The sequence below is a fragment of the Oncorhynchus keta genome, chromosome 1, assembly GCF_023373465.1.
Source record: "Oncorhynchus keta strain PuntledgeMale-10-30-2019 chromosome 1, Oket_V2, whole genome shotgun sequence".
Taxonomy (NCBI): Eukaryota; Metazoa; Chordata; class Actinopteri; order Salmoniformes; family Salmonidae; genus Oncorhynchus; species Oncorhynchus keta.
In genome coordinates, this window is record NC_068421.1 from 25,991,529 (window position 1) to 26,016,893 (window position 25,365).

General features: G+C 43.4%; 1 protein-coding gene across 2 annotated transcripts in view; it reads left to right on the top strand.

Annotated features, from left to right (window-relative positions):
* Positions 1-25,365, top strand: part of LOC118357822 (autism susceptibility gene 2 protein-like) — a 33,857-nt gene that overhangs the window by 5,440 nt on the left and 3,052 nt on the right. For both annotated transcript variants that reach the window (XM_052519737.1, XM_035735171.2), the window contains exons 2-3: positions 13,995-14,161; positions 14,271-14,387. In XM_052519737.1, coding sequence (XP_052375697.1) covers positions 14,138-14,161; positions 14,271-14,387 — 141 coding nt within the window. In that variant the 5' untranslated portion in view covers positions 13,995-14,137. The remainder of the gene's footprint in view (positions 1-13,994; positions 14,162-14,270; positions 14,388-25,365) is intronic.

Here is a 25,365-nt window from a genome sequence, read left to right on the forward strand (position 1 = left end):
TTCCTCTTCGACCTCCTGGTCTGAATCAGAGTCAGTGATTGTGACTTCTTTGTTAGCCCTATACCTGGCTGTTCTGTCAGGTCTGAGGTGCTTTCTGTTTCAGCGGTAGCGAGCTCCTGCGGGTGTGATGATATCATATGATCACGGTTCATTTCTGATTCTCACCACTGTTTCTGGCTGCCATCCTTTTGTACCTCTCCATGCACGCTCTCTCTCCCTCCCGAAACTAAGGAAGTGGTGACGCTGTTTTGTCATAGATTGTCTTCTGCTGCAGCTATCTGCGTTTCAAGCCATGCTGGACATTTCTGTCTGGAGGGCTCCTTTACTTGTAGGTTGGTCGGAGCGTAGGACATGTCCCATGAGTAGCTGAGCAGAAGAGTACTGCAGACCCGTGACAGGTGTGTTTCTCAGGTTCAGTAGAGCTGTGTGAGGGTCAACACCTGTCTGTGCTGTCGACGTGAGCATGTTTTTCACTGACTTAATGGTCCTCTCAGCCATTCCCTTTGACTGGGGAAACCCTGGACTAGAATGAATTATTTTGAAACCCCACTCTTTTGCAAACATGATCCATCTCAGCACTTGAAAAGGGTACATGATCTGCAATCAGTTCAGCTGCAATACCATGTCTAGCAAACACAGCTTTAAACTTTGCTATGACAGTACCCGATGTCTTGTCCGACAGTACCTCAGTTCTAAAAAGTCTTTGGGAATGATAATACCTTTGTTTACCATGAGCAGTACATCTTCAATATAAAGAGAGTCTCTGATGTGCCAATAGGTTTCCACTTTCAGTGGTGCACTTTTCTTCTTGTGTGGCCATCCATCTCTGTGTAGGTTCCTCAGCAGCTACATCTCACTGTCTGCATCTGTGACTGCTCTCAGCTGTTGCATAACTGACTTTCTCGTCACTGAGGTCACACTTCATGTGTGGCAGTCTGGGGTACATCCCTGGATAGCGTGTCTGCTATTAACATGTCTTTACCTGGGGTGTAGACGATGTGAATGTCATATTTCTGTAATTGAAGGAGCATCCTTTGAAGACAGGCAGGCGCCTTTCCAATAAGCCTGGTGGTTATAGCCTCAAGTGGTTTGTGGTCAGATTGAACTGACCGGGACACTATAGACATACTGGTGAAACCTCTTCAGTGCGAACACGATTGCCAGGAGTTATTTTTTTATCTGGGCATAATTTAGTTTTGCCCCAGACAGAGCTCTGGATGTAAATAGGCTGTTAACTTTGCATCAGAACAGCTCCAACTCCATCTTTGGATGCATCCGCTTGTATTTCAATCTCTTCCTGTGAATTGGAAGAATTTCAGCAGCGTCATCGTGGAGATGGCTTTTTTCAGTCTCTCCAGTGCTGCTTGTATTTCTGGGTGCCACTGCCATGCCATGTCCTTCCTGAGGAGCATTCTGAGTGGTGCAGTGAGCGTGGCTTCATCTTGGTTAAACTGGGTTAGGAAACGTGTCATATCCAGTAACCTCTGTAGATATTTTCTGTCTTCTTGTAGGGGAATCTGTGTGATTGCTGTCACCTTGGAGATGTCTGCTTTAACCCCTATCTGCACTGATGATGTACTTCACTTACCATGTAATATATCTTCTCAGCATTTTACTTCACATTCAGACGGATAGCTCTGTCCATCACCTGCTGTAGAATGTGGCCATTCTCTTCTTTGGTGGCTGCTGCAATTATCGTGTCATCTGCAATTACATAGACACCATTAATGTCACCATAACTCTGGAGTTAATCTGCTGAAATGCCTTTTTATGCAAAAAAGGTAAGCGATTAAACCGGTACCTACCCCATGTGGTATTGAATGTGCAGAGATCAGCTGATTCCTCATTCAGCTTTATTTGCCAATACGCCTCCTTCTCATCTATGATAGTGAAGATCTTCTTGCTTTGCACATCCTCTGAGGTGGGAATGGAGAAGTGTTGGTGCTGTATGGGCTTGTTCCAGACACACCCTAAGAGAGACATTTTAATTTTCTGTTAGGAATAGGCTGCTACCCCACGCTGATGGTTTGGTTACTTTGCTGACCACACCCCTCTGCTCTTGAATGTCCAATGTCTCTTTCAGCCTGTCAAGCACAGCATATGTGATTTTCCTACATCCATGAACAACAGGAGGGACTTTTGGATCAATGTAAATGTGGTTTTGGCCTGGAAACTCACATAGTCCTTTAAACACAGATGCAAGGTGGAGCATAGCATGCAACTCTTGCAACTTTTCATATATGGTCAAGCTGCACACATGCCTCTCTGCCTTGCATCTGTAACATAGAACTGTAGATGGGCATGTTTGTGCCGCGTGTGCACTTGCAATGTCATGATGCCCTTTGGTTTGATGCGGGTGCCTCCATAGGCTACGAGTACAGTCTCAGTCTCTTTCACTTTGAATTGCTTGGACAATTTGTCTGCTATTGCTTGTGCGAACACATTAGCTTCAGCTTCTATGTCTAACTTAAAGTTGACCGCCTGTCCCCCTATACGCAGTTTGTGTGCCAGCCAGCATCTCGTGTGCTTGTGTCACTGTACCTATGAACAATATGTCCACTTCCCTAACCTCTGTTTCAACAAGAGCAACATCTGTCCCTGACCTACACACAGCTGCAAAGTGATTTCTCTTTCCACACCTTTCACACTCAACACTAAATGCAGGGCACCTCTTTGGTTTGTGTGTTTTTCCACAAGTCTTTGGCTGCTGCTGGTTGAGCGAGCGGCCTGTCTTTGTTCTGACTGTGCTCGTGATTGCTTAACATGGAGGCCCTTTTTTTCCATAGCATGCACAAACTGTTCTATGCTATTGCTAGCTGACATAGCCTTAGCCTGAGCTGATGCAACTTATTTTGCATCGGCCCGATGTGTAGTTTAACGGCGATGTGCAAAACCGATGTCAAAGCTACCGTGCATACCTATATAACGTAGGTACATGACGTAATGACGCCACAAAGAATATAGCGCTACATGTGCAACACAGCATTCCTAACCTAGCCCAAAATGTCTGCTGTGTGGATCGAGCAGTCATTTGAAAGAGTAAGAACATTTCAGAGAGACAACTCAAAGGTGAAATCTATTAATGCCAAGATAATGGAATTCATGGCCCTTGACAATCAACCGTTCTCCGTCGTGGATGATGTTGGCTTTCGCCGACTGATCGAGCACCGGTACACACGACCAAGTAGGCGCTATTTTTCAGATGTTGCCCTACCGGAGTTACACAGCATTGTTGAAACTCACATCCATGAGCTACTTGCTATGGGCGTCACTGCTATTAGCTTCACCACAGACAATTGGACCAGCGATATCAGCCCCATGAGCATTACGAGTCTGACAGCACAGTGGGTGAATGAGGATTTCGTACCGAGGAAAGCCATATTTCATGCTCAAAAATGTGCTGGTTCTCATACTGCTGCTGCCATTTCAATGGCATTTGAGAACATGTTTGAAACTTGGAAACATGAACACTCCTAGCTCCATTCGAACAACTGACTTGAGAAATAAGCTCAACTGCATCTGCATCAGACGTGATACCCTGTCATGAAACGCCTGCTTAACATACAGTGGGGCAAAAAAGTATTTAGTCAGTCACCAATTGTGCAAGTTTTCCCACTTAAAAAGATGAGGCCTGTAAACCATAATTTGCAAATAAATTCATTAAAAATCCTACAATGTGATTTTCTGGATTTCTTTTTCTCATTTTGTCTGTCATAGTTGAAGTGTACCTATGATGAAAATTACAGGCCTCTCTCATCTTTTTAAGTGGGAGAACTTGCACAATTGGTGGCCTACTAAATACTTTTTTGCCCCACTGTATACAGTTGAAGTTGGAAGTTTAAAATGTCAGAATAATAGTAGAGAGAATGATTTACTTCAGCTTTTATTTCTTTCATTACATTCCCAGTGGGTCAGAAGTTTACATACACTCAATCAGTATTTGGTAGCATGACCTTTAAACGGTTTAACTTTCGGGTAGCAATCCACAAGCTTCCCACAATAAATTGGGTGAATTTTGGCCCATTCCTCCTGACAGAGCTGGTGTAACTGAGTCAGATTTGTAGGCCTCCTTGCTCGCACATGCTTTTTCAGTTCTGTCCACAAATTTTCTACAGGATTGAGGTGAGGGCTTTGTGATGGTCACACCAATACCTTGACTTTGTTGTCCTTAAGCCATTTTGCCACAACTTTGGAAGTATGCTTGGGGTCATTGTCCATTTGGAAGACCCCTTTGCGACCAAGCTTTAAATTCCTGACTGATGTCTTGAGATGTTGCATCAGCATAATTTTCCTCCCTCATGATGCCATCAATTTTGTGAAGTGCACCAGGCCCTCCTGCAGCAAAGCACCCCCACAACATGATGCTGCCACCCCCATGCTTCACGGTTGGGATGGTGTTCTTTGGCTTGCAAGCCTCTCCCATTTTCCTCCAAACATAACGATGGTCGTTATGGCCAAACAGTTCTATTTATGTTTCAACAGACCAGAAGACATTTCTCCAAAAAGTACGATCTTTGTCCCCATGTGCAGTTGCAGATGAACGTGGTACCTTCAGACGTTTGGAAATTGCTCCCAAGGATGAACCAGACTTAACTCATGAGCACCAGCCAGCGTATTAGCCTGATTTTGTTAGCTTAGGAAAATATGTGGTACATTTTTGTTGTATTGTATTTCTTCACCACAAGAGTGTGGCATTGAGTAATTTCAGGTCCATTTTTATATATTTTGAATACTTAAATGGATGATAGTTTCTTCTGATGTTGTAAATATGAGATTACATGTAGAAACTTCGAAATAGTTAAATCCAATATAGGATCATAATGACATAGACAGTTGGATAGGTTTTTTGTTAGTATTTTAAACAGCAGATTTATGGAGAGTTGCTGTGGGAGTGCTATTTATATCCCGTCGACTACTGACCAGTCATTCGTACTGTGTGTCACATCATTGCAGCTTTGGAAATAAATGAACTATCCATCCATTGCTCCTTCCTGTGTTGACTTACTGACTTGAGGGACGGGAACAGGAAGGTCACACCTGTGTGAACAGTGTTAATCGTTACCATGCTTCAGATATAAAGCTATAAGTAAAAGTACTTCAGTCTCCATTGTCAAGTTAATTATATATATGCCATCTAGAGCACGACATAGTGGCAGAAGATTAAACAAAAAAACGGAGGAACATTTCCAGTGGTAGTTGAATTAGTGAGAATGTAGACTTCACCAGCAGGCTGCTAAAACTAGTGGCTAGTTAGCAGGCTAATGCTAACTTGGGTGAAACAACATACTTTGATATTGTTAGCGATCAAGCTTGGGATTAGCAGCAATGCAGTCGTTTACAACACCATCTCCGTTGTCATTGACTGGAAACCACGCAGAAAATTGGTGGAAATGGTAACAAAGTCAGAGGCTAGGAAAAGAGCAGTTTTGCTACACTGCATCGGCGATGACGCACTGGAGATATACAACACAATGGAGATCACATATGCCACCCGGAAAACAAGAAACGGGAAAACAAAAAACTGTCCGAGGTGATGAAAGCGTTTGAAAATTACTGCTCACCACGCAGGAAGACTGTGTTCGAGAGACATCAGTTTTGGGCACACAAGTTCAATGAACAGGCAGGTATTGACTGAGAGCACGCAGCTGTGAGTTCAAAGACACAGAGGATAGGGATGTACAGATATAATATTTTGAGCCGATACCGATATCCAATATTTTCCTTGCCTAAAAAAACGATACCGATAACCGATATTTACAATTTTAGCTGCCTTTTAAGCATTATAGTACAGTTAAATAGTTGAAACACACACACACTGACCAAAAAGTTATTTTGTTGGCATTTACATATGTCCCCATTACCAGTAAAACATAATCAAAACCTATATCTTTCACTTACTTGCTGTGCTGTTTCATTGTTCATTTGTTCCGTCTCAACCAGGATTTCATGATGCATGTCAAGCAGTGAAGTTTCAGCTCTGTCTGCCCGTGGCCTCTCTTCCTCGGTGTGCACTGTCACTGTGTCCGTTTTCATCTTGTCCAGCTGTGTCTAACATTTCACGTAAACCCTGTTTCTTTTCTGCATCGAAGTAGCGGTCCTTGTACCTAGCATCGAGCATGGTGGCGACACAGTAATGGCTCAGAGAGAAAAAGCCCCCGAATCGCTTGTTCACAGCCTCTAGTAGAGTAGTTTTCCAATTTACCCAACGGTCTGTGTTGGCATTTACAGTGGGGCAAAAAAGTATTTAGTCAGCCACCAATTGTGCAAGTTTTCCCACTTAAAAAGATGAGAGAGACCTGTAATTTTCATCATAGGTACACTGCAACTATGACAGACAAAATGAAAAAAGAAATCCAGAAAATCACATTGTAGGATTTTTAATGAATTTATTTGCAAATTATGGTGGAAAATAAGTATTTGGTCACCTACAAACAAGCAAGATTTCTGGCTCTCACAGACCTGTAACTTCTTCTTCTGTCCTCCACTCGCTACCTGTATTAATGGCACCTGTTTGAACTTGTTATCAGTTTAAAAGACACCTGTCCACAACCTCAAACAGTCACACTCCAAACTCCACTATGGCCAAGACCAAAGAGCTGTCAAAGGACACCAGAAACAAAATTGTAGACCTGCACCAGGCTGGGAAGACTGAATCTGCAATAGGTAAGCAGCTTGGTTTGAAGAAATCAACTGTGGGAGCAATTATTAGGAAATGGAAGACATACAAGACCACTGCTAATCTCCCTCGATCTGGGGCTCCACGCAATATCTCACCCCGTGGGGTCAAAATGATCACAAGAACGGTGAGCAAAAATCCCAGAACAACACAGGGGGACCTAGTGAATGACCTGCAGAGAGCTGGGACCAAAGTAACAAAGCCTACCATCAGTAACACACTACGCCGCCAGGGACTCAAATCCTGAAGTGCCAGACGTGTGCCCCTGCTTAAGCCAGTACATGTCCAGGCCCATCTGAAGTTTGCTAGAGAGCATTTGGATGATCCAGAAGAAGATTGGGAGAATGTCATATGGTCAGATGAAACCAAAATATAACTTTTTGGTAAAAACTCAACTCGTCGTGTTTGGAGGACAAAGAATGCTGAGTTGCATCCAAAGAACACCATACCTACTGTGAAGCATGGGGGTGGAAACATCATGCTTTGGGGCTGTTTTTCTGCAAAGGGACCAGGACGATTGATCCGTGTAAAGGAAAGAATGAATGGGGCCATGTATCGTGAGATTTTGAGTGAAAACCTCCTTCCATCAGCAAGGGCATTGAAGATGAAACGTGGCTGGGTCTTTCAGCATGACAATGATCCCAAACACACCGCCCGGCCAACGAAGAAGTGGCTTCGTAAGAAGCATTTCAAGGTCCTGGAGTGGCCTAGCCAGTCTCCTGATCACAAAGTATTGTGTCTGTCAGCGTAGTGTCCAGAGCGCTACCAGGAGACAGGCCAGTACATCAGGAGACGTGGAGGAGGCCGTAGGAGGGCAACAACCTAGCAGCAGGACCGTTACCTCCGCCTTTGTGCAAGGAGGAGCACGAGGAGCAATGCCAGAGCCCTGCAAAATTACCTCCAGCAGGCCACAAATGTGCATGTGCCTGCTCAAACTATCAGAAACAGACTCCATGAGGGTGGTATGAGGGCCCGACGTCCACAGGTGGGGGTTGTGCTTACAGCCCAACACCGTGCAGGACGTTTGGCATTTGCCAGAGAACACCAAGATTGGCAAATTCACCACTGGCGCCCTGTGCTCTTCACAGATGAAAGCAGGTTCACACTGAGCACATGTGACAGTCTGGAGACGCCGTGAAGAACGTTCTGCTGCCTGCAACATCCTCCAGCATGACCGGTTTGGCGGTGGGTCAGTCATGGTGTGGGGTGGCATTTCTTTGGGGGGCTGCACAGCCCTCCATGTGCTCGCCAGAGGTAGCTTGACTGCCATTAGGTACCGAGATGAGATCCTCAGACCCCTTGTGAGACCATATGCTGGTGTGGTTGGCCCTGGGTTCCTCCTAATGCAAGACAATGCTAGACCTCATGTGGCTGGAGTGTGTCAGCAGTTCCTGCAAGAGGAAGGCATTGATGCTATGGACTGGCCCGCCCGTTCCCCAGACCTGAATCCAATTGAGCACATCTGGGACATCATGTCTCGCTCCATCCACCAACGCCACGTTGCACCACAGACGGTCCAAGAGTTGGCGGATGCTTTAGTCCAGGTCTGGGAGGAGATCCCTCAGGAGACCATCGGCCACCTCATCAGGAGCATGCCCAGGCGTTGTAGGGAGGTCATACAGGCACGTGGAGGCCACACACACTACTGAGCCTAATTTTGACTTGTTTTAAGGACATTACATCAAAGTTGGATCAGCCTGTAGTGTGGTTTTCCACTTTAATTTTGAGTGTGACCCCAAATCCAGACCTCCATGGGTTGATACATTTGATTTCCATTGATAATTTTTGTGTGATTTTGTTGTCAGCATATTCAACTATGTAAAGAAAAGGATACTAGGATGTGTTATTTTAGTGTTCCCTTTCTTTTTTTGAGCAGTGTATATATATAAACTCAGCAAAAAAAGAAACTTCCTTTTTTCAGGAGCCTGTCTTTCAAAGATAATTTGTAAAAATCCAAATATCTTCACAGATCTTCATTGTAAAGGGTTTAAACACTGTTTCCCATGCATGTTCAATGAACCATGAATAATTAATGAACATGCACCCGTGGAACGGTCATAAAAACACTAACAGCTTACAGACAGAGGCAATTAAGGTCATAGTTATGAAAATGTAGGACTCAAAAGAGGCCTTTCTACTGACTCTGAAAAACACCAAAGGAAAGATGCCCAGGGTCCCTGCTCATCTGTGTGAACCTGCCTTAGGCATGCTGCAAGGAGGCATGAGGACTGCAGATGTGGCCAGGGCAATAAATTGCAATGTCTGTACTGTGAGACGTCTAAGACAGAGCTAGAGGGAGACTGGACGGACAATTGATCATCCTCGCAGTGGCAGACTACGTGTAACAACACCTGCACAGGATCGGTACATCCGAAAATCACACCTGTGGAACAGGTACAGGATGGCAACAACAACTGCCTGAGTTACTCCAGGAACGCACAATCCCTCCATCAGTGCTCAGACTGTCCACAATAGGCTGAGAACGGCTGGACTGAGGGCTTGTAGGCCTGTTGTAAGTCAGGTCTTCACCAGACATCACCGTCAACAACGTTGTCTACGGGCACAACCCCACCGTCGCCGGACCAGAAAGAACTGGCAAAAAGTGCTCTTCACTGACGAGTCTTGTTGTTTTCTCACCAGGGGTGATGGCCGGATTTGTGTTAATCGTCTCAGGAATGAGCGTTACATCGAGGCCTGTACTCTGGAGCGAGATCGATTTGCAGGTGGAGGGTCCGTCATGGTCTGGGGCAGTGTGTCACAGCATCATCGGTATGAGCTTGTTGTCATTGCAGGCCATCTCAAACCTGTGCGTTACAGGGAAGACTTCCTCCTCCCTCATGTGGTCCGATTCCTGCAGGCTCATCCTGACACGACCCTCCAGCATAACAATGCCACCAGCCATACTGCTCATTCTGTGCGTGATTTGCTGCATTACAGGAATGTCAGTGTTCTGCCATGGCCAGCGAAGAGCCCGGATCTCAATCCCATTGAACATGTCTGGGACCTGTTGGATCGGAGGGTGAGGACTAGGGCCATTCCCCCCAGAAATGTCCGGGAACTTGCAGGTGCCTTGGTGGAAAAGTGGGAAAACATCTCACTGCAAGAACTGGCAAATCTGGTGCAGTCCATGAGGAGGAGATATACTGCAGTACTTAATGCAGCTGGTGGCCACACCATATACTGACTGTTACTTTTGATTTTGACCTCCTCTTTGTTCAGAGACACATTATTCCATTTCTGTTAGTCACATGTCTGTGGAACTTGTTCAGTTTATGTCTCAGTTGTTTGCTGAAAATAAACGCAGTTGACAGTGAGAGGATGTTTCTTTTTTTGTTGAGTTTATATATTAGTATTGTCATAACGTTGGCTTGGGGGTAGGTTTATGACCGTCAAATACCTCTCCCCCCTTTTCCTCTCTCTACCCTACTGATGTGACATTTGAAAATCATTTGGTTAACAGATATTCTGGAAACATCAGAAGGTGGGGGGGAAATGAACTATATTCTGGTAATCTGACCAATTGAACATATGCGGTGGTACTTAATGAATATGATGTCAGTTCAGTTGTCATCTGAGATATTATCATCAATAATAGGATGACATAAACTCTACAGTGGAAAGTCTGCACATATTAGTTATCGGATTCACATGGAATTGTTGTTCAATTTAAATGTTGGAATATAAAATTATTGGTGAAGAGATTAAATGTAATTTTAGCTTCCAAATGAGAGATTTGGGTTTTCATAAGGTTAGGGCTCTGCTCAATCAGTGGCCCGCCCCTGTGAAGAGACACGGGTTATAAAACGTTTTAAACACACCCTTCTCGCTCCACTGTATAAAGCCTTCACGAAAATGTAATCTGCTGTTCCGAGGATGTGAGGACGACGGTCCATACGTTAAAAGGACTAACATGTCAACTACAGAACTAAGCCAACCTCAGCGTGAGCTTTGGTTGCGAATGGTATGAACATTGAACTCTTATTCACTACAGAAGTGATACCTCCTAGCCGTTGAGTTAGCAACAGCAGCTACAAACGTGGGCTAGGAAAGAACAGACAGAGTATCCCGTCTACCACACAACAACGTTACTACCATGTAGCCAATTTACCACCAGAGATATTCTTCAAAGACAAAGGACTCGGTTGGGCAACACGGCCTTCCATCTCCCACCAACCTACCGAAGCGCAGCTCAGAGTAAATATGTATTGCATATTCCTTTTACAAATGGGCTGTAATTTAGAATGCATAAGATACTGTATTTACGATAGAGACATCGCTTCTCCCTTTGTTCCTCAGTCTTCCCACGCTTTCACTCAAACCCAGCCCCTTTTCTTTGTGTAACCAGCTGTCATATCTGTTCCCTCCGCTAGGGACGTTTTCCTTCATGATATAATTTGTAATCAAGGTATGATTCATTCTGTGTATATGTAATTCTGTGTGATTAGTTAGGTATTTAGTAAATAAATAATTAAACCCAATTTTGTATTGCTGATTCAACTTTTTAACCACGGTTCGTGAAGATAACCAAAAATGTACAACTTTCAGATGAGACTGAAATAAGGTGACGATTAATATTGACTGCTATTGATGTAAAATATTACTAGGTCTTTAGGGGGGCGCATTGGGCTATGCAATGAAAAGTTGACAGGGAAGTCTTTTTTTTTTAACCGGAAGGCTAGCCAACTACTCAACTATCTAGTAAACACTTCAGATACAAAGTTGATGTCTCTTTTTTGAACAATATTAAACAGATATATATCTTGTAATTGAACAAAATAGTAAGGTGACCAGTAACTGGGAACCGTATGCAGATGATACGGGACATATTTTTTGCTAAACTGTTTGTCAAAAAGATGACAGTAGTAATATTTCCACTGAAATGTCAAACATGCTAATTGCTAACTTGTTAGCTAATATTTTTACAACACCAATAATCACAAAATATTGATAGCTTGATCACAAGATAACACTGTTGAAGGTAATATATTTCTTAAACGCTGTTGAATATGCCGATAATACGGGGTGCAAGGCTACTAACTTCAAAGAGGGAACTTTAGCTATTAGCATGAAACCCACATGGAAAACTGAGATTCGGCAAATAACATATAAAGAGTGGCTTATTTGACGCCAAACCAAGAACAATAGTTACTAATAACATAATTGCTAATGTACGTTGCAAAAGGTGGATTTTATACATTTATATCCTGGGACCACTAAAATTTCAACTCACCCACAGCAATTCTACATAAATCCTGTGGATTACCCAGAATCCCATATTTATGTCACTGATTGTATTAGACCATGTAAACACACTAATCTACCAGGAGGTGGCATAATACCCATTTTATGCAATACCCATTTGAACAACTTAATTACACTGTTACATAGGCACACTTCAAACTGCAAGACAGTTTGACCTCGAGTGATACTGATTGGCTGTTAAACACAAGGGAGTTATCAGGGACTATCATTAAAAGTGTAGAGCTCCATATATTACAAAAAAAAAACGTTATTTAACTAGGCATGCCAGTTAAAGAACATATTCTTATTTACAAAGACGATCTAGGAACAGTGGGTTAAATGCCTTGTTCAGGGGCAGAAGGACATATTTTTACCTTGTCAGCTCAGGGATTTGATCGAGCAACCTTTCGGTTACTGGACCAACTCTCCAACCACTCGGCTACCTGCCACCCGAAAGCAGTCCTCCCTCCTGGTCGGGGAATTGAACCCGTCTCCCGCGTGACAAGCGGGGATACTCACCACTATGCTAATGAGGAACAGGTGGTACAATGCCAGGAGTCACTGGTATATTTGACAGCGCATAGTTCTTTCTACCTCCGATACAACCAAAACAACTGCTATGCGGATGTCGGTTCAAGTGGATGTGATTGAATAGAGCCCCTGGTTTTCAAGCTGTCATCAAGTTTTCTTTGGATGATTTGATATGTTACTATGGAGCTATATATCAAATCAGTTTATTGGTCGACTACACATATTTGATTTGTTACTATGGAGCTATATATCAAATCTGTTTATTGGTCGACTACACAGATATGATATGTTACTATGGAGCTATATATCAAATCAGTTTATTGGTAGAGTACACAGATTTGATATGTTACTATGGAGCTATATATCAAATCAGTTTATTGGTCGACTACACAGATTTGATATGTTACTATGGAGCTATATATCAAATCAGTTTATTGGTCGAGTACACAGATTTGATATGTTACTATGGAGCTATATATCAAATCAGTTTATTGGTCGAGTACACAGATTTGATATGTTACTATGGCGCTATATATCAAATCAGTTTATTGGTCGAGTACACAGATTTGATATGTTACTATGGAGCTATATATCAAATCAGTTTATTGGTCGAGTACACAGATTTGATATGTTACTATGGCGCTATATATCAAATCAGTTTATTGGTCGAGTACACAGATTTGATATGTTACTATGGAGCTATATATCAAATCAGTTTATTGGTCGAGTACACAGATTTGATATGTTACTATGGAGCTATATATCAAATCAGTTTATTGGTCGAGTACACAGATTTGCAGGTGCAGCAAAATGCTTATGTTTCTGCATTGTTGCTAGAACCAAGCTTTTCGCTGCACCTACAATAACATCTGCAAATCTGTGTACACGACCAATAAACTTTGATTTGATATATAGCTCCATAGTAAAACTTTGCACTTGTGCTAGTATCAGGCAAGTTGGCTATGTAACTGTTGGGATTTCCTAAATGACTGGGGCTTTTCCTAGAGGGAGGTGGCACATTGTGTAAGTGTAAATGTCACAATGTCTGACATCATTGGGAAGAGATTATCAATTACAATTACAATGTCATGAGTCTGTTTATTTGTCTACACTCTTAGAAAATAAATGGTGCTATCTAGAACCTAAAAGGGTTCTTCAGCTGTCGCCATAGGAGAATCCGTTGAAGAACCCTTTCCACAGAGGGTTCTAAATGAAACCTAAATGGTTCTACCATTAACCAAAACAGTTAAAAATGTATAGGGACTGCCAAAGAAACCTTTTGGAACCCTTTATTATAAGAGTGTATAAATAAACCTATTACACTTCTGCTCCTACCCCACTGCTCTCAGTGAGCGCTTTGCCATCTGCTGCCCAGCAACCGGCGGGTAGTTCCTACTCAGGTACATCTTCACCTGCTTAACTGCTATTATAGAGCCTTTTAATGTGGTCCTGTTTACATATATAAGGTAATATCTTCAGACACAATATAGCAGAAATTATTACAGTTACATGGAATGTGTTTGTTATGTCTGCTCTTCCTCCTCAGAGCCCTGTGTGCTGCATCAAGAGGTTAGTTCAGGCTTCTGGCAGACCGCCCTCTACCTGTCCACGGAGGTCCACCAACACCAGCACACCTCTACCCTCTTCCAACATCAGCCCCCTGGTATACTACCCACACCTGTTCCCCCAATGCTGGCGACACCAGACAGAAATGTATGGAGAAGTACTACTGTTTTATCACTGTTTTATATCAACTATATCAATGATGCCTGTTTAAGCCAAGATACAAATTTAATGAACACATTTGTTTTTTACTCTATAGCTGCCCCATCCCCATGTGATGCTGAGGTTGGCCCCTATGGCAGCCACCGTTGTCCCCCTCCTAGGACCCTTCGGCTCCCTCCATGGGGCCTTCCAGCCAAAGACATGCCCTCCCCAGGTACCAGGGGAAAAGGGAGTGATGGGACTAGGAAGTTGGGGCTGAGGAAAAATACATAGTATTTATGTATCATCACGTTATGGTATAATCAGTGGTGGTTGGTGCTATTTAAGATGAGGGATGACACTTTGTTTTACCAGCATGGCCTTATTTATATTACAGCATATTGGATGACTGTCATTCTTATTCCATTCACCTGGCTCAATGTAACGTCGATAGGTTTAGGCAACTACATGATGATCGAATTTGCCCTATACCCATCATGAGGTTGCTACAACCTAGCCTAAGAATGAAAGTTTACAGCCAGGTTTGGGTAGGTTACTTTCTAATTTGAATCCATTGTAGTTACCTGTCCAAAATTGTAATCAGTAACACAAACTTTGGATTATCCAAACTCCGTAACGTAATCTGATTACATTCAGTTCCTTTGAAATTACTTTCCCCTAGAAGAAAGAAGAAGACAAAAATGTATGTTACCAATTGAACCATATCTATTGCAGGATAAATCAATGTTACATTTTACATAGCTGGTTATATATGGATGTTAAATGTTCTTTATGGGTTGGTTAAGTAGGCTTCTTCTTACCCATCGCTTTCTACTACGTATAATAATATGATTACAGGAGAAACAGGAGACAAAGAGTTGTGAGATGAAAAGTGGGATGTACGTGTGGGGCAGCAGAAGACGAACAGCAGAGGGGCGAAGGATTTTTTAGATGGGGAAAAGGACGATGAAACGGGAGAAAGTTTACAGGACTCCACCCGGAGGGGCAGGTCCTGAGTGGAAAGCCATACCCTCTGCTTCCAGGTACGGCGACAGCGGCGGACGAACATCTGGCAGAGGGTATGCTGACTTTTTGCTCACGGAAGAGCGCGGACTGATATCCCAAAGAATACTTGAAGGGATAGAGACCAGTGGACGAGCAGGGAAAGGTGAAATGGGTGAATAACAGGGCCTGACGAGCCTGCCTAGAGTTGAGGCGCTTGGTGGTGCAGAGATATTCCAGGTTCTTATGGTCAGTTCACACAAAGAGTGGGTGTTCCACCTCCTCCAACCAGTGCCTTCACTCCTCCAATGCCATCTTTGATGGCGAGGAGTTCTCAATTTCCCACATCATAGTTCCTCTCAGCAGGGGTAGGACGATGGGAGAGAAAAGCTCAGGGGTGAAGCTTTTTGTCCTGGGCAGAACGCTGGGACAGGGCAGCCCCCACTCTGACAACCGAGACTCCACCACAAACTGACGGGACGGGTCGGATAGATTAAGATGGGGGCTGTAGTGAATCGATATTTGAGATCCGAGAACACCTGGTCAGCTGCTGGAGACCACATGAATGGAACCCTGTTAGAGGTGAGTGCTGAGAGGGGGAAGCCAGGGTGCTGTAACCCCGGATGAAGCAGCGGTAGAAGCTAGCAAAGTTGACCAGGGCCTGGAACACAGCGGGAGCGTTAGTCAGTCCAAGTGGCATAACCAAGTACTCATGGTGCCCGCTAGCCGAGTTAAAGGCTGTCTTCCACTCGTATCCTTCCCGTATCCGAAGCAGATTGTAGGCGTTCCGAAGGTCCAACTTTGAGAAGACGAAGGGAAAAAAGCCCCCGATGTGGTGTAGTGCCCAGGAGACGGTCAATGGCACATTCGTAGGGTCGATGCGGAGGGAGAGATGCCAGGGGGCTGATGTTGGAAGAGGGTAGAGGTGTGCTGGTGTTGGTGGACCTCCGTGGACAGGTAGAGGGTGGCCTGCCAGAAGCCTGAACTCACCTCTTGATGCAGCACACAGGGCTCTGAAGAGGAAGAGCAGACATAACAAACACATTCCATGTAACTGTAATAATTTCTGCTATATTGTGTCTGAAGATATTACCTTATATAACAGGATCACATCAAAAGGCTCTATAAGGAGAATAGCAGTTAAGCAGGTGAAGATGTACCTGAGTAGGAACTACCCGCCGGTTGCTGGGCAGCAGATGGCAAAGCGCTCACTGAGAGCAGTGGGGTAGGAGCAGAAGTGTAATAGGTTTATTTATACACTCTTATAAAAAAAGGTTCCAAACGGTTTCTTTGGCAGTCCCTATACATTTTTAACTGTTTTGGTTCATGGTAGAACCATTTAGGTTTCATTTAGAACCCTCTGTGGAAAGGGTTCTTCAACAGATTCTCCTATGGCGACAGCTGAAGAACCCTTTTAGGTTCTAGATAGCACCATTTATTTTCTAAGAGTGTAGACAAATAAACAGAATCTTGACATTGGAGTTACAATTGATAATCTCTTCCCAATGATGTCAGACATTGTGACATTTACACTTACACAATGTGCCACATCCCTCTAGGAAAAGCCCCAGTCATTTAGGAAATCCCAACAGTTACATAGCCAACTTGCCTGATACTAGCACAAGTGCAAAGTTTTACTATGGAGCTATATATCAAATCAAAGTTTATTGGTCGTGTACACAGATTTGCAGATGTTATTGTAGGTGCAGCGAAAAGCTTGTTTCTAGCAACAGGCCTTATTGAAGACCTCGTCAAGGTCCGTGTACTCCGCGGGAATGGCGGGGAGATCTGAGGCTTCTCCCAAGCCTGCAGGAAGACGTCCAGGGTCAGGCTGTGCCGACTTAAGACAATGCACATGGAAAAACGTGATCCAACCCAAGATAGAACCAGTAGCCCAGTTGATCAGGGGATCTGCTTCTGGAGCCATGAACACCCAAAAACCACAGGTACATGGGGAGATTCTATGAGCAGGAACTGCATACACTCACTGTGATTTCCTGATACTCGTAGGTTGATAGGAACTGTATTGCGGGTGACTCGACCAATAGAGCGCCCATCCAGCACTCTGACGTCCATGGAAATGGAGAAGGGCTGAGTGGTGATAACGACCTCCGACACCAAGGTAGCATCGATAAAGCTCTCGTCGGCCCCAGAGTCAATGAGCACCCGAAGAGATTTGCCCTGGTCACCCCACAACAGGGTGACATGAAGAGGGGTACGAGTAATGGAAGATTGGAAAATCCCGTACGCCTCGTACCTACTGTTGAGCCTGGTCTTTTTATTGGACAGGTATAAATATAATGTCATGTAGTCCCGAAATACAGACAGACAATCTGCGTGAATGTTCATCCGGAGGCAATCTAGAACTTCCTAGTAGCTTGGGCTCTGGAGGTGAGTCGACCGCCCTTGGTGATTCTCGTGGGAACTCGGGTGACATTGGCAGTGGGCAAATGTGACCGGGAACAGATCTCTCCCTCCTATGTTCCCATAGCCGCCCAACGATCCGTAAGGTCAAGGCGATGAGGGAGTCAAGTTCCATGTGAAGCTCCTGGGCTGCAAGCTCAGCGGCCAATGTACGAAAATATACCACACTACAGGAGTTGACACAGTTGGGAGTCGCTCCAGAGCAGCCGCTCTCCCGGACAGAGAATCAAACACCTTCCTACCCTCTGCCACAAACTCCTCCAGACTGAGGCTAATGGTGGATTGTTGCTCACACACTGCTGTCGCACAGGCGAGAACCCTCCCGGTCTTCAGCGTTATAAGATACTCTATCTTCGAGCAATCTGAGGGAAATGAAGAGGGCTGCAGCTCGAAGATGAGGGAGCACTGGGAGAGAAACGTTCTGCAGTTTCCTGGATCTCCAGCATATCGCTCCGGAGGAGGTAAAGCAGGGTTCTCGTGAAGCTTGGATAGGCTGGGGAGAAGTGCCGCTGGTAGTGGGGTTACTGAAAGTCTGGGGGTTACCGTAGAGGCTTGCTGCTGAGTAGAATATCTGCGAAATTGATCCAGCAATGCATTGAAAGCGCGGTTGTGGTGTTCTACCAAGTTCTGGAGTCCTTCCATGAGGTTTTGAAGTAACTCCTTGTGTCTGCCAATGGTGGCTCCTTGAGAGGAGACAGCGTTGCGGAGCTGGTCCGAGTCTGCTGCGTCAGTCAGGGCCAGTTCATACTATCAAGGCTCAGGCTAAGACCCAGATGAAGACAAAGGAGGTGGATAGTACGAGTCTCAGAGTTTATTCAAGTACAAGGGGCAGGCAAAAGGTAAGTCAAAGCAGGCAAATCTGAGTCAGGCAGGTACAGGATGGTAGGCAATTGGTAGGTCGAGGACAGGCAGAGGTTCGTAACCAGGCCAGAGTCAGAAACGTACAGGACGGCAGGCAGCTTGGGGTCAGGGCAGGCCGAATGGTATGGCAGGTGGGCTCAGGGTCAGGGCAGGCAGAAAAGGTCAGAACCGGGAGGACTAGAAAACAGGGACTAGAGAAAACAGGAGTACGGAAAAACATGCTGGTAGGCTTGGTGAGACGAACTGGCAACAGACAAACAGAAAATGTAGGTATAAATAGTCAAGGGATAATGGGGGAAGATGAGAGACACCTGGTGGGGGGTGGAGACCACCACAAAGACAGGTGAAACAGATCAGGGTGACATGGAGAAATGTAACCACTCTCAGATTAATAGACATCTATGGATTTAAAGACTGACCATCCATGATATCAATATTGTTTTAACCATGTTATGAGGCTATACAGTGTTTGTTTACAAACATTGGAGAAAAACAAGCTCATATTTTGGGTTCTCATGGAGTTTGACAGTTGAACTAAGCTCATGAGACATGTATATATTCTTCAAGAATCAATGGATATATATATATATATACATATATATATACACTACCGTTCAAAAGTTTGGGGTCACTTAGAAATGTCCTTGTTTTTGAAAGAAAAGCTAAATGTTCGTCCATTAAACTAACATCAAATTTATCAGAAATACAGTGTAAACATGGTTAATGTTGTAAATGACTATTGTAGCTGGAAACGGCTGATTTTTAATGGAATATTTACATATGACACCAAAGGCCCATTATCAGCAACCATCACTCCTATGTTCCAATGGCACGTTGTGTTAGCTAATCCAAGTTTATCATTTTAAAAAGCTAATTGATCATTAGAAAACCCTTTTGCAATTATGTTAGCACAGCTGAAAACTGTAGTTCTGATTAAAGAAACAACAAAACTGGCCTTCTTTAGACTAGTTGAGTATCTGGAGCATTAGCATTTGTGGGTTCAATTTCAGGCTCAAAATGGTCAGAAACAAATACCTTTCTTCTGAAACTCGTCAGTCTATTCTTGTTCTAAGAAATTAAGGCTATTCCATGCTAGAAATTGCCAAGAAACTGAAGATTTCGTACAAGGCTGTGTACTACTCCCTTCACAGAACAGTGCAAACTGGCACTAACCAAAACAAAAAGATGAGTGGGAGGCCTCGGTGCAGAACTGAGCAAGAGGACAAGTACATGTCTAGTTTGAGAAACAGACGCCTCACAAGTGCTCAACTGGCAGCTTCATAAAATAGCACACGCAAAACATCAGTCTCAATGTCAACAGTGAAGAGGCAACTCTAGGCAGAGTTGCAAAGAAAAAGCCATATCTCAGACTGGCCAATAAAAAGAAAAGTTTAAGATGGGCAAAAGAACACAGACACTGGACAGAGGAACTCTGCCTAGAAGGCCAGCATCCTGCAGTCGCCTCTTCAATGTTGACGATGAGACTGGTATTGTGTAATAAACAGTTGAAGTCGGAAGTTTACATACACTTAGGTTGGAGTCATTAAAACTTGTTTTTCAACCACTCCACACATTTCTTGTTAACAAACTATAGTTTTGGCAAGTCGTTTAGGACATTTTCTTTGTGCATGACACAAGTAATTTTTCCAACAATTGTTTACAGGCAGATTATTTCACTTATAATTCACTGTTTCACAATCCCAGTGGATCAGTGACTGTGCGTTTAAACAGCTTGGAAAAGTCCAGAAAATGATGTCATGACTTTAGAAGCTTCTGATAGGCTAATTGACATCATTTGAGTCAATTGCAGGTGTAACTGTGGATGTATTTCAAAAAGTACCTTCAAACTCAGTGCCTCTTTGCTTGACATCATGGGGAAATCAAAAGAAATCAGCCAAGACCCCAGAAAAAAATGGTAGACTTCCACAAGTCTGGTTCATCCTTGGGACCAATTTCCAAAACGCCTGAAGGTACCACGTTCATCTGTACAAACAATGGTACGCAAGTATAAACACCATGGGACCACACAGCCATTATACCGCTCAGGAAGAAGACCCGTTCTGTCTCCTAGAGATGAACGTACTTTCATGCGAAAAGTGCAAATCAATCCCAGAACAACAGCAAAGGACCTTTCAAATTCAAAAAATTTCATTTTTTTTTATTCATATAGCCCTTCGTACATCAGCTGATATCTCAAAGTGCTGTACAGAAACCCAGCCTAAAACCCCAAATAGCAAGCAATGCAGGTGTAGAAGCACGGTGGCTAGGAAAAACTCCCTAGAAAGGCCAAAACCTAGGAAGAAACCTAGAGAGGAACCAGGCTATGTGGGTTGGCCAGTCCTCTTCTGGCTGTGCCGGGTGGAGATTATAACAGAACATGGCCAAGATGTTCAAATGTTCATAAATGACCAGCATGGTCGAATAATAATAAGGCAGAACAGTTGAAACTGGAGCAGCAGCACGGCCAGGTGTACTGGGGACAGCAAGGAGTCATCATGTCAGGTAGTCCTGGGGCATGGTCCTAGGGCTCAGGTCCTCCGAGAGAGAGAAAGAAAGAGAGAAGGAGAGAATTAGAGAATGCACACTTAGATTCACACAGGACACCGAATAGGACAGGAGAAGTACTCCAGATATAACAAACTGACCCTAGCCCCCCGACACATAAACTACTGCAGCATAAATACTGGAGGCTGAGACAGGAGGGGTCAGGAGACACTGTGGCCCCATCCGAGGACACCCAAACAGGAAGGATATAACCCCACCCACTTTGCCAAAGCACAGCCCCCACACCACAGACCTTGTGAAGATGCTGGAGGAAACAGGTACAAAATTATCTATATCAAAAGTAAAATTAGTTCTATATCGACATAACCTGAAAGGCCGCTCAGCAAGGAAGAAGCCACTGCTCCAAAACCACCATGAAATAGCCAGACTACGGTTTGCAACTGCACATGGGGACAAAGATTGTACTTTTTGGAGAAATGTATTTTGGTCTGATGAAACAAAAATAGAACTGTTTGGCCATAATGACCATCGTTATGTTTGCTGGAAAAAAGGGGGGGCTTGCAAGCCGAAGAACACCATCCCAACCATGAAGCGCGGAGGTGGCAGCATCATGTTGTGGGGGTGCTTTGCTGCAGGAGTGACTGGTGCACTTCACAAAATAGATGGCATCATGAGGGATGAGAATTATGCGTATATATTGAAGCAACATTTCAGGACATCAGTCAAGATGTTAAAGCTTGGTCACAAATGGCTCTTCCAAATGGACAATGACCCCAAGCATACTTCCAAAGTTCCAAAATGGCTTAAAGACAACAAAGCCAAGGTTTTGGAGTGGCCATCACAAAGCCCTGACCTCAATCCCATAGAAAATGTGTGGGCAGAACTGAAAAAGCTTGTGCGAACAAGGAGGCCTACAAACCTGACTCAGTTACACCAGCTGTGTCAGGAGAAATGGGCCAAAAGTCACCCAACTTATTGTGGGAAGCTTGTGGGAGGCTACCCAAAGTTTTCGACCCAAGTTAAACAATTTAAAGGCAATGTTACCAAATACTAATTGAGTGTATGTAAACTTCTGACCCACTGGGAATGTGATGAAAGAAATAAAAGCTGAGATATGTCATAGCTGAATCAGAATTAGTTTGGTAACGTTGATAAATAAGATGTTTTATTTACTTTCATAATATGCTTATGTGAGATAGTCACTTGGGGCCCAGAGAGGGGAGAGGTCAGGATTGTCTTCACATTTGAATGTGTCTGTAACTATTCCTAAACCATGTGAAGGGCTCCACCGTGTCTGTACTCCAGTCACTCCCTCCTTTTCCCATTGGGAGGAGGAGTATGGCAGTGTCTGGAACCATTGTAGTACCCCTCTGATGTTGCATGAATCTTGACCTAGTATATGACCTAGAGGCTCACTCCCCTCCGTGAGTTTGTCCAGGAGGGGGTGTATTTGAGATGGTAGTATCTAGAATTGACAATTGATATATGCCATTGGATGAGGTAATGTTTTGGTACTATGAAGTACAAAGAACGGTTCATCATGTGAGTTGAGAGGGGTGTATCTTGGCTATAAAAGATACTCAGTATTCTTTTGTAAGGACTCTGAGAGAATCCATTTATAGACTGAATTGATCTGAGATTCACAGGGCTATGGTGAAGCTCATGTTATTAAAATATGAAGTTTAAGTATAACTCTGACTGGTGTGTGGTTTGTAACTCTGATCATTTAGTAATACAGGAATTTACCACGACAGATAATCATTCTATCTACTATTATTCTGACATTTCACATTCTTAAAGTAAAGTGGTGATCCTAAGTGACCTAAAACAGGGAATTTTTACTTTGATTAAATGTCAGGAATTTTGAAATACTGAGTTTAAATGTATTTGGCTAAGGTGTATGTAAACTTCCGACTTCACTGTATATATATAATTCATAAGTCCAAAAATGGATGTAGCAACTACATATTCTGCCTTTAAGTCTATTAAAAGTTTGTGAGTTTAAGCATGTGTCCATTAGGCCTATGGATTTTAAAATAATTTTTCATCAGCATGAATTAGATTGAGTAATAAAAGACCCACTTTTATTCCATAGGCTGGGATCCGCACTATGCAGCTGTTGCAAGAGCACATTTTCCACTGGCTGTCTACTGGTTTCAAAAACAATGATTGATAGGCAGCTTAAACTTCTTAAATTCAACCATTATTGGGTTCAAATACACATTTAGATTTGTGAAAAGCCATCTACAACAATTACAATCCGTAAGGCTCAAATAGCTAAATGAGAGAGCAGTAGTGGGATTCACATTTTTAATGTATTTATTTAACCAGGAAGGCTAGTTGAGAACAAGTTCTCATTTACAACTGTGACCTGGCCAAGATAAAGCAAAGCAGAGTGACACAGACAACAACACAGAGTTTTTTTGAAAGGGGCATGCTTATCTAAGATGGTGAGGAAATTAGTTTTAAAGAACAACCAGGCATCCTCGACTGACGGGATGAGGTCAATATCCTTCCAGGATACCCAGGCTAGGCTGATTAGAAAGACCTGCTCGCAGAAGTGTTTTAGGGAGCGTTTGACAGTGATGATGGGTGGTCGTTTGACCGCGGACCCATAGCGGATACAGGCAATGAGGCAGTGATCGCTGAGATCCTGATTGTAAACAGCAGAGGTGTATTTGGAGGGCAAGTTAGTCAGGATAATGTCTATGAGGGTGCCCATGTTTTTGGATTTAGGGTTGTACCTGGTGGGTTCCTTGATGATTTGTGTGAGATTGAGGGCATCTAGCTTAGATTGTAGGACTGCCGGGGTGTTCATCATATCCCAGTTTAGGTCACCTAACAGAACGATCTCTGAAGCTAGATGGGGGGCGATCAATTCACGTATGGTGTCCAGGGCACAGCTGGAAGCGGAGGGGGGTCGATAACAGGCGGCAACAGTGAGAGACTTATTTCTGGAGAGATTCATTTTAAAATTAGGTTGGGCGATTTTGGAGGCCAGGTCATCTGATGCTGCACTCCATCACTCTCCTTCTTGGTCAAATATCCCGTACACAGATTGGAGGTGTGTTTTGGGTCATTTTCCTGTTGAAAAACATGAGTACCAGTAAGCGCAAACCAGATGGGATGGTGTATCGCTGCAGAATGCTGTGGTAGACATGCTGGTTAAGTGTGCATTGAATTCTAAATAAATCACTGACAGTGTCACCAGAAAAGCACCATCACACCACCTCAATGCTGAACGCTGGGAACCACACATGTGGAGATCATCTGTTCACCTACTCTGTGTCTCACAAAGACACGGCGTTTGGAACTAAAAATAAAAAAATGTGGACACATCAGACCAAATGACAGATTTCCACCCATCTAATGTCCATTGCTCGTGTTTCTTGGCCCAAGCAAGTCTCTTCTCATTGGTGTCCTTCAGTAGTGGTTTCTTTGCAGCAATTTCACCATGAAGGCCTGATACCTCTGAAGGTCTCCTCTGAACAGTTGATGTTGAGATTTGTCTGTTACTTGAACTCTGACACTGCAATCTGAGGTGCAGTTAATTGTCGATTTCTGAGGCTGGTAACAAATTAACTTATCTTCCTCAGCAGAGGTAACTCTGAGTCTTCCTTTCCTGTGGCGGTCCTCATGAGAGCCAGTTTCATCATAGTGCTTGATAGTTTTTGCAACTGCACTTGAAGAAACTTTCAAAGTTCTTGAAATTCTCCACATTGACTGACCTTCATGTCTTAAAGTAATGATGGACTGTCATTTCTCTTTGCTTATCTGAGTCTTTCTTTCCCGAAAAAGGATTTAGTATTTTACCAAATAGGGCTATCTTCTGTATACAAACCCTACCTTGTCACAACACAACTGATTGGCTCAAATGCATTAAGAAGAAAAGAAACACCTGTTAATTCAAATGCATTCCAGGTGACTACCTCATGAAGCTGGTTGAGAGAATGTCAAAGCTGTCATCAATGCAAAGGGTAATTACTTTGAAGAATCTCAAATATAAAATATATTTTGTTTTGTTTCACACTTTTTGGGGGGTACTACATGATTCCATATGTGTTATTTCATAGTTTTGACATTTTCACTATAATTCTACAATGTAGAAAATAGTAAAAATAAAGAAAAACCCTTGAATAAGCAGGTGTGCCCCAGCTTTTGACTGTATATATACTTCAAAATGTTAACTTAACAAAAATATAAACGCAACATGTAAAGTGTTGGTTTCATGAGCTGAAATAAAAGACCCCAGAAATGTTCTACACGCACAAAAAGCTTATTTCTCAAAAGTTGTGTGCACAAATTTGTTTCATCCATGTTAGTGAGCATTTCTCCTTTGCCAAGATAATCCATCCACCTGACAGGTGAGGCATATGAATAAGATGATTATACAGTATGACCATTACACAGGTGCAGCTTGT